The sequence below is a fragment of the Parasteatoda tepidariorum genome, chromosome 3 (genome assembly GCF_982258835.1).
Source record: "Parasteatoda tepidariorum strain Cologne lab strain chromosome 3, Ptep-v5.0, whole genome shotgun sequence".
NCBI lineage: Eukaryota > Metazoa > Arthropoda > Arachnida > Araneae > Theridiidae > Parasteatoda > Parasteatoda tepidariorum.
Window position 1 is genome coordinate 61253362 of NC_141757.1, and position 16273 is coordinate 61269634.

Sequence of the window (16273 nt, forward strand, 5' to 3'; positions counted from 1 at the left end):
TTGGAAAATATAAATCAACAAGCCTAAAAGCAAATCACGAAATTTAATTCAATTTTTTTTTAATTTCGAACTAAAAAAAGTTTGTTCTTACCTTCAATGCATTGTTTTTCCAGGTAAACAACAGAACTGGATTTCGGAGATTGTCGGAATACCTCGGCAGCTGATCGGCGATCATGCCTGCTCAATATACATTCTGACTTTGATGCATCGTATCTGGCTGATCGACATGTAAATGTAGATTCCGAGAGACAGAGAGTCATACAGTTGGCACTAGAACTAATATTGAACACAGTTTTGTCGAGGTAATGATAGAGTTGCATATCACGAATTTCATCAAACACCCATTCATGATCGCATTCAGTTTCTGAAGAGAACAAAAATACATTAATAAAAATATTGGAAGCTTATCTCGATATATAACATAAAAAGTTATGCTATAACACAGTTTTCCATTTTTATTGGCTAAAAAATCACATACTAGGATTCAGTTTTCGCACATTTCTTTCCATAGTTTATTTGGTTATAATCAGATTAAAATTTGTAAAAATCATATAAGTATTATTTTTTTATTAAAATATTTTTGTATCCCTGATCAAGGCTGAACTAGATCCGTAACTTAACTGTTACGAGGCAAGCTGTAACAATGTCCCAAAATGGATTATCATGGGAGCATGATTGTTTCTGGAAGTTTGACAATGTAACTATGTAAACAGTCGTTGCTTGAGCTCTAGTTTCTTTCTTTTTTTTCTTTTTTTTTTTTGAAAATAAAATTAAACTTGTAAAATTGAAAATTTTTATTTTTAAATTCTTAAACATTAAATAGGATTTATTATAAAAATGAGGGTTTTCTTAAATTAATGCTGAAATAAAAAATAAATAAAAGATGTTGAAATAAGAAATTTTAAAATAAAAATGAACGATTTTACTTTCTGATGAATTAAAAACTAACATGTTATTATATTAATTATTTAAAATAAAACTTTTTTCTGAAAAAACAAGTAATCTATTTCATAGATTAGAAAGGCTTATTATTATATTAAATTCCAGAGAAGTGAGTTGTTTGCGTTATTTAAATGAAGTTGCTTTGTAATTGTTTCTGTATTTGTTGCTATCACTTAGCAGCAAACTTAGAAAGTTACGTGCATTATAAATATAATTTGATACATAAAGTGGAAATTATGTAAAGATATATAGAAATCTTAAGTTTATTGGATAATTTCAAAGTTTTCACTTAAAAAAATTCAAACATAAATTATATTTTTCCTATTTTTTCTAACAAGTTTAAGAAAAGTAGGCTATTTGAAGGAAAAAAAAAACACTTTTTTTATTGTATTTGACTTATAGCCTTTCGTTCAAAAGCAAAATATTTGAAGTAACAACCGTCGTTTGAACAAAAACTTATAATCATTTAGGCAAAAATTTTCTTAAACAAAATTAACACCACCAATAAAATCTTTGATTACTTCACATAAATTCAAATGCAGGCTCATGTTTTGCGAGCACACTAATTAGCATTTTAATTAGGACATAAATAAGAAAGTTTCTGGCCTTTGGTAGAGTATATTGGGGTGCTTGAAACCCGTCAACAGCACTTGAATGCAGTGATTTGTTAATCAAGTTAGTGTCAATTTGAGAGCTTCAGTTTTGATGACATTTTTTGTAAACAATTTCGCTTTTTTCGAAGATTTTTTGCCAAGAAAAATAAAAAAGTCTCAGTTAAAGTGCCTTACATTTACAGCTATAATTTATAGCTATACATGCCATCTTGCCGTGAAGAATTACCTAAGCTTTAACAATAAATAACTTAATATTTAACTTAATTTATGACAAATGACTTGAATATTTTAAAAGTTATTTTTAAAACTCTCTAATTCGGTGACATTTTTCCACCTGCATGAAAATTATCGAAATCTATGCCTTTTAATTTTTTGTCTATTTTTTTAATCCAAGATACTGCAGCATTGGAGTAAATTTTTAAATAGTAAAAAATTTGTCTTGAAACATTATATTAACCAGAATTATGTTTTTTGTTATTTTTTAGAATTTTTTTTTACCAGAAATGTTTTTAATATGCAACTGAAACAAGTTTTTTTCTTATTGCAATTGCACGATATTACGAGTCAATTTGATCTTGGATCTTGGTCTTTTTTCGTCTTGGTTTAATCTTGATTTGATTCTTGGTTCAGTTTAACACATTATTAAGGTTAAAGCAAATGTGCACGATATTAGGATTTAAAGGCACCGGCATTATGGTTTATCGCTGAACAGATATGTTTTAAATTGAATCGAAAAGTGTGCTTAGAGTATCCCTTCTGTGCAAAAGAGTAAGTTTATTTGCCCACGAAGAATAAGATTTTTTTTGTTTGAATTTAGTTTTAAAATAGAGTTTTAAAATAAAAGTTTTTAAAATAAAGGATCATGCATTTAATTAACTATTAACAGGACATTTGGGACACTTAAACAGTGGGAAATCGAATTTTTTTTATATGTTTTAAAATGTTTTTGTTATTCCATTACGGAAAAAAAAGTTCGTTATAGATGCCATTCCTTTTTTACAATGTTAAAAATTTTTTAATGTCCTGAACCATAGTATCGTTAAAATTTGATTCATTTGGTAAACATAATTAATGTGTTTCATTGTTTTGTAACATTGGTTGTTTTTACATAGAAAACCCAATCCACTGGATTTTTTCAGAGGTTTATTGATTTTTCTTAGAGTTTAATTGGGGTTTTTTAAACTTGAGTTTTTCATTATTTTTTTTTCATTCTTTAAATTCTTAGAGTAAATTTTGCTGTATTAATAAAATTTTAATTTAATAAATAATCAAGCCCTTAATAATCATAATTGCTGATACATTTTATTATCAATGTCATTTACATTGCTAAATTAACAATGTTATTTATAATTACAGTAATAAGGTCTAATTATCTTTGTAGGATTAGCCTATTCTGTTCTTGAATTACAAAAAGCTACTAAATGTTTAAGTGCAGAAATAAATTATTTATGCAAATTCAAATCAAAGACATCAATTTTCAAAGTAAATAAACATGAAAATTGTATTTATGTAGTGCATTGCATTACTTATCCAAACGTGTTATTGTGCCCTATGTTATTTACAGTGAAAGAGAGCTTCTAGAATAAACTCTAGTATTTCAACAACAAGAAATACACCAGAACAAGAATTCTAGAACAAGTATTTCACCAGTTAAAAGGTGAAAGGTGCTATATTTTAAAAGTATAATCTGTAGTTGCATGTAATACGTTCGGGAAAATAGTATTTAAAATATAACTGTATTTTCAATTGTATTGTGAATTAATTTCTGACATTTTGTGAGAATACCTTAGTACGAAAAGTACCATAGTTTTTAAAAAGATTAATTAATTATTTAAAGCATAGAATATGAAATTGATGGAAATGTGAATATTTCAATCTATGCAGTTTGTATGTTAATCTATTATAAACTTATTATCTAGAGCTGATTTGTTAATAATAAAATGCAATTAGAAAAAAAAAAACATTTGGGTTTTTTTCCAAGGGTTTTTTCGCGTAGGTTTTTTTTAGCTTGGGTAAAACTATAACAACTTTGTGTTCTATATATTTAATCTCATTGGAACGGATGTTTGGTTCCTTTTAACGCCTTATTAAGGTATTCACACTATGGTTCAATGTTAGATGCGTTATTTATTTTTTAATGATTTGTGATTATTATCAAATTGTAATTTTTTTAATTATGTGTAATGTAAAAAAGTGACTTAAAATTAGGGTATGTTTTACCTGGTAAGCAAATTTTTCTGTGATAGCTGCTATTTTCATCAGGTATTAACATCTTTTCTAGCTGATCTTCGTTTATATCTTGGATGAGAAGACACGAACTATTCCGATAGTCGATAAAGTACGCGGAACAATTTTTATTTTTTATACATTGTTTGAAGCATTCAGAAGGTGGACTTTCGTGAACTTGGATGACACTAGCAGTCGATAGGGTACCAGGTCGTAGACTGACAAAGAGTCTCCTCACAAATGTTGGCTTATTGCTGGCGCAATGAACTGTAAAAAAAGAATATATAATCAATAATAATGATAATATGAAAAAGCTTATTGAATGCATTTTATCTTAATAAAAATGCAATTAAATTAAGTATTCGGTAGAGTTCGATTTGGTTATAATCGTTTTTGCTTTCATTGAAAAAAGAGGGTAGTTTGAAGTTACTGAGAAGCATTTATTAAATAAATATTTGAAGTTCTCGTAGAACACCATATACTGTTATTATAAGAAGTTATTTATATACTAGAGGGGCTAAGCCCCTTGTTCTCTGTCGCTCACCAACTCCAATAATTGATTCGCAGTAATTGTGTTTTTTTTTTTTTGTCAGAAAACAGTTTTTATAAAAAAGTTAAAATTATTCACTTAATATATGCTGATTAAAACCAAAACAATATGGAAATGAATGAGGAAATTCTGGTAAAACTACCACAATGTATAGTAGAGACATTTCTGGTTAAAAAAACATAATACTGGTTAAAAAAACATAATTCTTGTTAAAAGGCATAATTCTGGTTAATAAAACCAAAATATCCGGTATTTACACTATTCATTTGGTAATGTTTCCGTTCATATGCTGACGGTTTACTGGAAATTCAAGTTTTCAAAATTGTAGCTTTTATTACCATAGTAAAAAATACAAAACTGAAAAGTAAATTTAACCGAATACACTGCCATGCTCTAAGGTGACATGATAAAATTATCAAGTGTTATCACAGTTAACAAATTTTATCACGTATTATATAACCATATTTTTCACATATTATGTAACCATGTTTCCTTGTTAATTTTAAAATCATTACCAAACCGCTCCGGTAAAAATTACCGAGCTGTTTGATGTTCCCATATTGCCAGAAATACATTAAATGTTACCATATTTTGGTAGTTTTAACCATACTTTTTTTTCTTTGTGTACGACTACTCTGACCTAAACGGATTGGTGAGGGGATGCTTTACTTTTTTCATTATACTATGGCATTTCACTTGTTTGGGATTTGTTAATGAGGGAATTTTAAGATCTAATTTCATACACTTTTGAATTCTACAAAGCTTTCAAATTTTATTCAGATTTTACTTTAAAACTTTTTGACATTTAAAAATAGAAGTAATTTATAAGAATAATAATTCATCTACAGTTTTAAATCTCTAGATCAAACAGAGTCTGTTCTAGAAGTTTGACAGATTTAAAATGAATAGTTTTCAGCTTGGAATGTCGTCTATTGATTTTGAAAAAAATTATTATCTTCCTAGTTTTGTTTTTAATGATAAATTTTGAACGTGTTTTATGTATATTTTTTTTTTCTTTAAACAATGTATTCCTACTTTTTCTTTCATTAATACTGATAAATAAAAACTTTTAGTATAATATGCCTTTGATGGAAAGCTTCTCATATCATGGTTTACATCTGTAATATCTTTGTAAAAAAAGATAGAAACATTTATGTCTTTGCAAACATCGTTTACAGGGTTGTAAGTCATGTTTTGAGTTAAACTCATTATAATCTAGAAAAAAGTTATTAGTATATTAACCTATCATAGTACATTTCTTCATTTTCAACGATCCTCTATACAAATGTTTATTAAAACATATAACAAACTACTGAATGTTACAAAAATAGTTATTAGAAGCTTCAAACCATTAGTATCTTTAATTATCAAGGATTTATAAACGTTGTTTAGATTTATTTGAAGATTAATAAAAAATAAATGATTAAAATTTTAGTAACTGTATTTTTATTAATATAAACAAATATATAGTTTCAATAATATTAATAATCCTACAAAAGTTACTTTTCCCCCCAAAAAATATAAAGAAATAAAATTTAATGATGAAAAGACATTGCTATTCTGTTATTTGAAAAATATTTAATTAATTTCAGAAATTTCAGCGCTGTTATTATAAGAAAATATCACCAAGAGTAACGCAAAATCTTGTAATAAAAAAAAAATTTCTGCAGATATTTAGGCGTATGTTGTTTGGTTTGAATGGTTTTTAAATTATTTCCAAAAAAGAAGTTTTATGTTGCTTAATATACTATCAGATAATAAGATGAGCCTATAGGTCGCAACCTGTCTGAGAAATCAACTCATGATTGCTGGACAGCAAAGAAAAAGAATTGCAGCTAACTCGATGCTCAATGTCCCATTGGTCCAATGGAAAACTCTTGGGGTAGAGTCAAATCCCATTCTGAGAAAAAAAAATTGCTGTTAAAACTACCAGAATATTGTAAAATGTACCTTGCTTCTGACTCTATGGGAACACCAAAAAGCTAAATAATTTTTATCAAAGTACTTTGGCAATGATTTTGGTAAATTAGCAATACAGTATTGTTTTGGTAAATGTAGTTTAAATTGGTGATTTTATCATGATACCTTAGAGCATGGCCTAAAAACCACTTTTTCGGTTAAATTTACTTTTCAGTTTTGTATTCTTTACTAAATGTGTGATAAAAAAAACTATAATGTCGAATACCGTATAGTCTGGTAAACCTTTACCATATGAAAAATTACCAAATGAATGGTTTAAACACTGTATATTTCGGTTTTATTAACTGACCATCAAATGTATATATTTTAAATCTTAACTTGCATAAACCACCAAGTAATTTTTTTTAACTTCCAGATAAAACAGAAAGTGATCGAGGGCAATTATTTTGATTAAACAAATATTAAAAATTAGACTTACAATGTTTTTAAATGTCAAATAATGTTTTCATCAATATTTTTGTTTTTCATTCTGACAAAAAGAAGAAAAAAACGACGATGGTTAACTGAATAATTTGTTATGACTTAATTAAACTCAGTTCAGCTAGATTAAATTTAAAGAAGTACTTTTTTTATTTAGTTAACTGCACGATGTTTTCAATAGTATTTTTGCTTTTAGATGAAACAGAAAGAGAAAATGCATAGTTAATTTGATTTAACTATGCATAATTAGATTTATAACACTTTCAATTGCCGTTTAAACGAATGAAATAATTTAAAATTTAGAAATGAAATAAGTCTTTATACAGTCTATAAACAACCAACTGGAAATTTTGTATATTAAGAATTTATCTTTTAAATTTCCAGTTCTTATATAATATATATATATATATATATATATATATATATATATATATATATATATATATATATATATATATATATATATATAGCCCCATGTAAAAGCTTCATTCGCTTCAAAGATCTGCTAATTGGAGATAAAAATCAACATGTTTCTGTTAAAAATAGTACAAATTTTCAAGACTTGCAAGACTTTTCGTTCTTCTCATTCACGTCTGGCAAGTCTTATAAATGGGAGCCTATTATTTAGCTCTTGAAAGATGTCGACTGTTATTTCCAATTTCTATATTTTATAAGCGAATGAAGTTTTTAATCAATTAATAGCTATTTAATAAATTTAGGAATTAAAAATGAATTTTCTGTTTCTGCTGTTACAAGGTCTCGAAAATTCCTGTAAACACCAAGTTTCGTTTAAATTAAGGACCATCTTTGAAAACCTTGGATATGATACAAATTAGCCTCCAGATCTGCCCCTAGGATAAAATATGCCGTATTAAAGTGTTAGTTCATTTACTTTTAAGCTGTCAAAAACTTTATAAGTGTTACGGTTTGGTAGTCCACTTTCTGCAAAAGAAGTTCAGGGTACAGATCCCAGCAAGGAAGATTAAATTCTATCTCTACTTTTCTTTTTAAATTTGTTGATAACTATTTATTATGTTTAATTCAATTTTTAAATTACTATTTTTCAATTTAAATTAACACTTTTTAAAAATTAAATTTTTAAAAACAAAAAAAATTAATAAACATTTATTTTTTTCTTGGATTTTTTAATTTAATTATATGGATTATTTAAATAAAATTTTGTAATTTTTTTAAAAAAATACAATATTAAGGTAAAAATTTTTGTAGTTTAATGCGCAAATTTTTGTATTTTTTTTTCAATAATCCGTATAGCTAAATTTAAACATTTTAAATATCAATCAAATTTTTTTTTTGTTTTTGAAAAGCTATTTTCTTATAAAAAAAAGTCAATTTAAATTAAAAATGATAATTTATAAGTTGAATAAGACATATTAAATTGTTATCTACCTCTTCAGAAAAGAGAATGAGTGACAAGGTATTTGAATACCAAACCACTTTATCAGAAGGCAGACAGCCCCTCCGTTTCACCACGAATTCAAATCAGCTGGTAAGTTTTTGTTCGTTCAAAAGTAAAAATAACTGAAAATTTCATGGGGCATGCATCTCTTCTTGACAGGTCTTGCGGCTAATTTGCACCCTATCCAAGCTTTTCAACCATGCTCTTTAATTTAAGCTCACCTTTGTTTTAACAGACATTTTCGATATGTGTTGTGATAATATCTTAATTCCTTAAAGAAATTTTAAAAAAATCTGCAGAAACTTTGATGTTCTGCAGTACTGGAAGATTTCTGCTACCGGGTTTAATGTAAAGATTGCAATCTCATAAAAAGTAGTCTAAAATAAACAATACAGTTCCGTAGCGTTTAAAGGATCTAATTGGGTAAACCGATCTTCAGCGAGTTAGGATAAGATGATTTCACTAGCGGGCAAGCCTCTTCAAACGAGATCCGGGAAGAAGTTCTTCAAGCATATAATTTATTGAAAGTGAAAGTAAACAAGCAACTGTACAAAGCCTGATTGCCTCTGAGCCACCCTAATGAGATCAAGGAATTTGGATTTCGTTAGTGAATCTTCTTAAAGAACCATTTGAACTAAGATGAAACGATAAGCGCATTTTGAATTGTAATGTAATTTTCCAAATTATGGAACGCTTCTGAAATATTTTAAGATTTCATTTTGTTGTGAAGATAAAATAAATTGCACTTGTGCCGGGAGATATCTCAATTTTATTATTGTGATTATCATCCCAATATAAATATTTAATAAAGTATCGTGATTGTTTTTCAATTTGAATCAATGTTAGAGAGACTTCTGGAATAATCATTTAACTTTGATGGGACAATTAAACGTATTTCGAATTGTAGACGCGTTACAGGAAAAAAACTCTTCTGAATTCCGTACTTTGAAATATTTTAAAATTTCGTATTATTGTGAAGATGAAAGAAATTATGCTTGTGCTGTGAGATATTTCAATTTTATTACAGCCATTATAGCCTTAATATAAATACTTAATAAAGTTTCGTGATAGTTTTTCAATTTGAACCAATGTCAGAGAGGCTTCTGGAATAATCCTTAAACTTTTGAACATGGATGGGACAATAGACGCATTTCGAATTGTAGATGTGTTAAAGGGAAAAAGCGCTTCTGAAATTTATACTTGAAAATATTTTAAAATTTCGTATTATTATTAAGAAGATAAAAGAAATTATACTTGTGCTGGGAGATATCTCAATTTTATTATCGTGATTATCATCCCAATATAAATATTTTAAAAAGTATCGTGATTGTTTTTCAATTTGAATCAATGTTAGAGAGACTTCTGGAATAATCCTTTAATTTTGATGGGACAACAAGAACATTTCGAAAAATTGATTTCTGAACAATAGGACATGAATGGGATGCTAAAAAAGATCATTCACTATATTTCTGAATTTTTTTTTAAAAATACGGATTAATCCCAGAAGTCAAAGTTGGTTGATTAAGAGCAGCGTTGAAGGAACTCATCCGTAGAAAACTCAAATCTATGATTAAAATTCCTCCTATGTAATGTGTTGAAAAATCGTTGAATATCCTGATTTTGGGCAAAATACTCGGCAAATCACAGCAAAAATCCAAAATTTATGTATTCACTTTCTTTTATCTATTCGTTACTTCTTTTATTAGCTTTCGTTACTTCTTTTTATTCAAATATTGCTATTTTTATATTTTCTACAGGTAAATTGGCGTATCTTAAACATTACTTCATGCATGAAAATCAGTTTTGATTTAATATGATATACATTCGTTTTAGAGCAAATTAAACTTGAAAAAACAAACCTACACTTCCTAAAGCTGTATTGCTTTAATAATCCCATCTGAGCTTATTTTTGATGCGAATGTGATGCTATAAGTGGATTATTGCTGTAATAATCCCTTTTCCACATGAAAAATGTTTCGATTTTTTTTTAAAACTTTATTTTCACCGATATCTTATCTTTACATTCAATCTTTATAAACGTTTCATAATAGTGATAAAGACAATAAAATTGTCAAAAGGTTTCTTAAACTTAATGCTGAATTTGTTGTTTAAGTGAAACATTAGTGCACTGAACTCAGAATGTTTAGTGTAATCGAGTCATTTTTTAGGCATTAAGTAAAAAGTTTGGATGTAACATTCGATGTTTTAAAATTTTGAAGTGTTTTTTTAAACAATTTGTTTATTACATCATTAAAAAGATGAATTCGGCAAAAGCGACAGTAAAGTTTTGATGATGATTGCAAAAAATAATACATTCTGAATTTTTAAGAATTAAATAAAAACATTTCTGAGACATTATTTTTCGGAAAATAATGATTGTTTAGAGAAAGAATCCTTAAAAAAAAATATTTTCTTTACTTTTTCTGCGTTGTGCAGAAAATTTCGTGTTACATTTCTTTCCAATTTAAAGCGAAAGCAATAGATATAGCTTAAATAATTTGATGATAAATGTAAATATTAAAAAAAATTCCTTATCAAAATTTCGCATGAAATAATAAACTTTCAAATACTTCCAAATAATTTAAAAACCTTATCGCACTTTAGATGATGGATTATTACAAATTTTATGACGCGGATATATATAAAACACAAACAATTCCACGCTCAGAAAGCAAATTATTTTTAAAGTTTGATAATAAAACCTGATTTTCATCTTTTCAAGAATCAACTCATGCGTTTTCTTAAATAGAATATTTCAAACACTTTCCGAATGTATGTCCTTAATCCATGCGTGAGATATATTCCAAATAAAAGTTTTGTCGAAGAAACAGTGATCCGAGCCATTGCAATTCCGTTGTTTCCGTCCAATGAGAATTCCTCGAATTGTTTTCCAAATTCTCCGCCAGAAGTTGGAAAAACTCGTAAAATCTACTCAGGAGCATGACAAACTGCCCAAAAATCTGCATAAATTCTGCTAATAAGATAATTTATAAGCGCATCACACCCTCGTTTCCTCTTGTCAGTTTTGGTTGCTTGACCTTTGTTGTTTTCAGTATCATGTCTTATTAGGAGACAAAAAACTCATCTTTGGTGTGAATTTGTTCTGCAACGAAGAATACTTTCTTAGCGTTATTGATTTAGGAAGTTATAAAATGCGTGGAAGAATCACACTTTCTTCCTTTTCCACTTACATTATTGTCACATTTCACTTGATCATACAAAAGAAAAATTAAATAGAAATGTAAAAACTCAGATTGTTGGATAGTTTACATTGGGTTGGTGAAAAGATTGATGTAATAAAACAATTACACCAGAACACGATAATTTAGTTGAATAAAAAACTTAATTTTGATCTACGTTTATGAAAGGGACGAAATTTTATAGGAAAAATATATCTTTGATTTGATTTAAATTCACAAATGCGATTAGTTTTTGATTGCTGACTTTTTTTCTCAATGTCATATGTTATTGAAAACAGAAAACTCATTTTGTCGTATGAATTTATTCTGAAACGAAGATCACTTCCTTATGGATAAGTAGAAATATATAATGTGGAATAAGTTTAAATTTGTTAGTATACGTCCTTCCTTTTACACTTACATCACTTCATTTGCATAAATACGAAAGAAATAAAAGAAAAAAAATACAACTTTCGGTTCATCTATAAAACCTCAACTGGGGTTGCAGACAACTTTATTCTGGGATGAAATTTTTCTAAAAAATATAAATTAAATTGAAATGAAACCTGATTCGATGCAAAGTTAGGGTTGGTGCTTGCGTGTTTATAGCTGGAAAGTTAGAGTATCATAATTATATTATATTACACAGATTTAAGACCATGAGAAAACAAATAAGAAATATCAATTAAAATTGTCAATTGAATTGATATTGTCTGAGTTTATTAATTTTCTATTATAACTAATAAAATTGTTTTTTCAATAGTTTAATTTTTATTATTAATTTTTGATATAACTCAAATATGCTAAGGGCATATTTAGTAGGTTAAAATCCGTATAGTACAAAAAATTCTCTATCTGTATGGTTCAAATTATAGCATGCACAGAAAGATTTCTTTTCAAAACAAACAGTTGTATTAAAATGCGTGAAACAAATATTTTAACAATAAATATTGGAAAAATTAAATTATTTTAGTGATCAAAAATGGCAAATCATGGGCTAAAATTAAAAAAAAAAATTTTAATTTTGTGGGGGTATTTGCACTGTACAAAAAAACACTAAAATTAAAACAGTTGTGTTGTAAGTCAATAAATTAAAAAATTTAAAAATCAATCACACGAGAAAATTTTTAAAATTTTCAAAAAAATCACTGAAAACTCACAAGTTTCAAAAAAATCTCTTTTTTGTTCCATGATGCAGGTGTACACTTTTCATAGAATACTTTACTCCATAAAAAATTTATATTAATATGACCATGATATCCCCCTTCTTTTCGGACTATTGTTACAAGTAATTAGTACAATTGAACCGCAATAGCTTCACGAACAATCAAAACACTACTATTAATGAATGTCTTTTTAACGTTCGTTTCTATTCAAAACTTGTCACAATTTTATTACAATAAATATTATTCTGTGTCGGTCAGATTTGGCCACTGGTAGGACAGAGTTGGGGTCATTACATGCTGAATACTATTTTACAAGGTTACTTTTTATGTTAAACATCTAGCATTAGTTTTGAGATTGTTATGAAACTTCAAGTCTAACCATCATCTTATATCTAGTTAGTAAGAAATTAATATGCGATGTATGTATGTCAATAATTTTAAAATCAAATGTTAAGAAAATCGTGTTTTGATAACAAAGAGTTTTAAAACAAACGAACGAACTCCATATAAAAAAGACCTCAAATCTATTGTCACCTGTCTTTCAAATAAGCTGTTAATGGTCTCTTTCCAAAGTAAGTACTTATTATGATTGGAAAAACGTAACGGCGATGTCTTTTCATAGTATTTTTTTATAAATTATTACGTTTTAGATTTCAGACACATAATGCACATATGGAAACAAATCAATCGAAAAAATATATTTAAGAAACAGGCCAGAAATGTTACGAACGCTTCATTGGTATTAATATTCATTTTAGAGTTTGAGGCAAAATTTACTCGATTACATTAATTGATTTTAATAATTAATTTACTCGTAATCATGATTACGGCAAATCATAATTTTGATTTACAACTGTAATCGTGATTACAACTTCCCATAGTTTTGAATATTACTGTAATCTTGATTACAAGTAGTCAAAACATGTAATTGCATGTAATTATTATTACAAGTCGTCAACTTGATAATCGATTACTGTAAACGACCCCTAACTGTTTTTAAACACTTTTTGAGTTTCACTTTTAGAAATTTCTAGGAAAAATGGTTGAATAAAAATTTATTTGATTGTTATTATACTGTATTGAAACAAAATAGTCAAATAACCGTAAATCAGATGGTATTCAAACTATTAATTGTGACAAAAACCGTTTATAAACTGCTTTCCCCTAACACGGTTAAACAGCCAGAATTTTATGGCACCAACTTCATCCAACTAATGAAGCCACATAGTTCCCTGCAGATTGGTACATATTAAAGCCGAGAGGGCTAAGCTATCAGTCTCATGACCAACAGAACGGGAGCTCAAGACCCTGCGTTAACATCACAAAGCTTCATTCATTTCTTTTCAACACATGAAGAGTTTCCAGCGTCCTACTTTCCCCAATTTGTGACCATAGACAATTAGAATACTCTCTCTCTCACGCGTAGATGGCAGCACAAATTAGGGAGTGCATGACATTGGAAACTCTTCTTGGATTGAAGGGAATATTGTCGTGTCAACGCTGGGACCCGAACCCCAGTTCTGTTGGAAGTGCGATTGACGTATTGATCTTCTCGGCTATAATATGTACCCAAATGCAGGGAAATATTCATTAGTTGGAGAGATAAAATTTTGGTTTTTTAATCGTGTTAGATGAAAGCAGTTAATAAACGGTTTTTCTTTAAGTTAACAGTTTAAATCTCATCTTATTTTTGGCTATTTGACTGTTTTGTTTAAATATGGTGATATAACAATTAAATAAATCGTTAACCATTTTTTCCGAGAAATTTCTAACAATGTAGACAGGATATGAAACAATTCTCATATTTCATACTGTGTTCTTAACAGCTTTTATCATTTAATTAGACTACCTAGGTATTCCATAGAATAACTAGGCAAATTATATAATAATCTTCATACACTTTGCCTAAAAATGCCAGACATTCTATTGAATGCCAATATTTCATACACTGACGGTAATAACATACATATTTGATATCTTAAAATGTTTACATGGTACTTACATGAAAAAATACAAGGCAGCAGACTATAGGTTGTTATAAGCAGCAATAATATCCTCATTTGAAAGGAAACTGTAAAAAATACAAATAAAAAGTTCTATTATATTCTAAAAACTAACAAGTGAAAAGAATAATGTTTTATTAGCATTTTAAAAATTACAGTGCATTCAAATTTTAGAAAAAAAGAATAATAATGTAGTAAAACATAGAATCTTAATTGCGAAGCAAATATTAGACTTATTTAGAATTTGATGAAGTTTTACATAGATTATTTATTTTAAAGTACCAATGAAACTTAGTTAATATGTTTCCTCAAAATATTACTTAATTTGAAACTTCCTCTAATTTTTGTAAAAATAAATTAAGAAAATTTCAAAATTTTGAACTTACAGAATCTGTCGTGGTTTTGATAAAAAATTTTATTAGAAATACTCAAAAGAATAAATAAATAAGCAAGCGATTAACAAACAGAAACATTAAAGAACGAGAAAGCGATAATTGAAAACATTTTTCAATAAATTATTGATCCTTATGTGATCGCGATTTCTGATGCTAGTTCGTTGTAATTTTTAAAATATGTAAACTTAAATTTTTGGTTAAAAATCTTTGTCTATTTTTCTTCATTCTTTTTCTCTTTTAAGAAAATATACCTGATTTTTTCCACAAATATTTGAAAATTAGCGAACGATTTTTAAAAAATAAAAGGTTTAACGTTTGTGATCGTTTGCTGTAAGAATCATATTTCTCACTTAAAACTTTTCTTCGTAGGTTTTGTTGTCAAAAAAAATGCTTTTTGCTGTAATATGCTAATTTTAAAATTGTGAATTTCAAAACAAATTTCATGAATTCTAGGTTACATTTTGCAAATAATGAAAATTAAATAAAATATTAATATGAAAAAAAAAACGTTTGCGATCTAGTTTTTTAATACTTGAATACTGAATTGTTTGAATTCATAAAAATGTACCAAAATAAAGAATCATTAATAAATCTAAATCATTTTCAAGGAGGTAAAATGTTACCAAGCTAGTGGTATCTCAAACAGTAAAATACTAAAAAAAACTTAAAATATTGCTTTTTACTGTAACATATAGCGTGTATATTTTAAGATCAATGATTTACTTCAAGTGCAAGATCCCCTGTAAGCAAGTAGTTTTTTTTATTTAATAAAAATAAGTCGATTCGTGACGCTTTCTGAATTAAAAGTTACTCTGTGGCAAAGAATTGGTTGAAATCTCTTGAAATAGGTTGTTATAATTGTGAGTTTCAAAAAAATATTTTCGTGACTGCTAGGTTACATTTTGCAAATAATGAAATAAGAATCAATTTTAAAAAAATCATTTGCGATCTAGTTTATTAATGTTTGAATACATAATCCCTCACTGAATTGTTTGAATTCATTAAAATGTTAAAAAAAACAAAGAACTATTAATAAATCTAAATTTTTTCAAGAAGGAAAAATGTTGCCAAACTGGTGGTATCTCAAACAGAAAAATAGTTTCTTTAAAGAGATACTTAAAATATTGCTCTATTACTTTTTTACAGTAAGATAGTGTATATGTTATGAGATCAATGATTTACTTTAAATGTAAGTTGTGATTTAGTTTTTTAATATTTGAATACATACTCCACTACTATATTGTTTGAATTCATAGAAATGTACAAAAAAAAAAGAATTATTGATAAAAATATTTTTCAAGGAAAAAATAATGTTGCCAAACTGGTAGTATCTCAAACAGTAAAATGTTTTGTTTTTTTTAAAAATACTTAAAATATTTCT

General features: G+C 27.2%; 1 protein-coding gene and 1 long non-coding RNA gene across 2 annotated transcripts in view; one reads left to right on the plus strand and one right to left on the minus strand.

Moving 5' to 3' along the window:
• The window catches only part of LOC122269752 (uncharacterized), an 85936-nt gene extending 85689 nt beyond the window's left edge, over positions 1-247 (plus strand). The window contains exon 4 of the long non-coding RNA XR_006225367.3: positions 114-247. This is a non-coding gene — a long non-coding RNA (uncharacterized LOC122269752). The remainder of the gene's footprint in view (positions 1-113) is intronic.
• Positions 1-16273, minus strand: part of LOC107452034 (uncharacterized) — a 142717-nt gene that overhangs the window by 53966 nt on the left and 72478 nt on the right. Inside the window, exons 2-4 of the mRNA XM_043044315.3 lie at positions 14497-14565; positions 3777-4049; positions 92-364 (exon numbers count right to left, since the gene is read on the minus strand). Of these exons, the coding sequence (XP_042900249.2) occupies positions 92-364; positions 3777-4049; positions 14497-14565 (615 nt within the window). The remainder of the gene's footprint in view (positions 1-91; positions 365-3776; positions 4050-14496; positions 14566-16273) is intronic.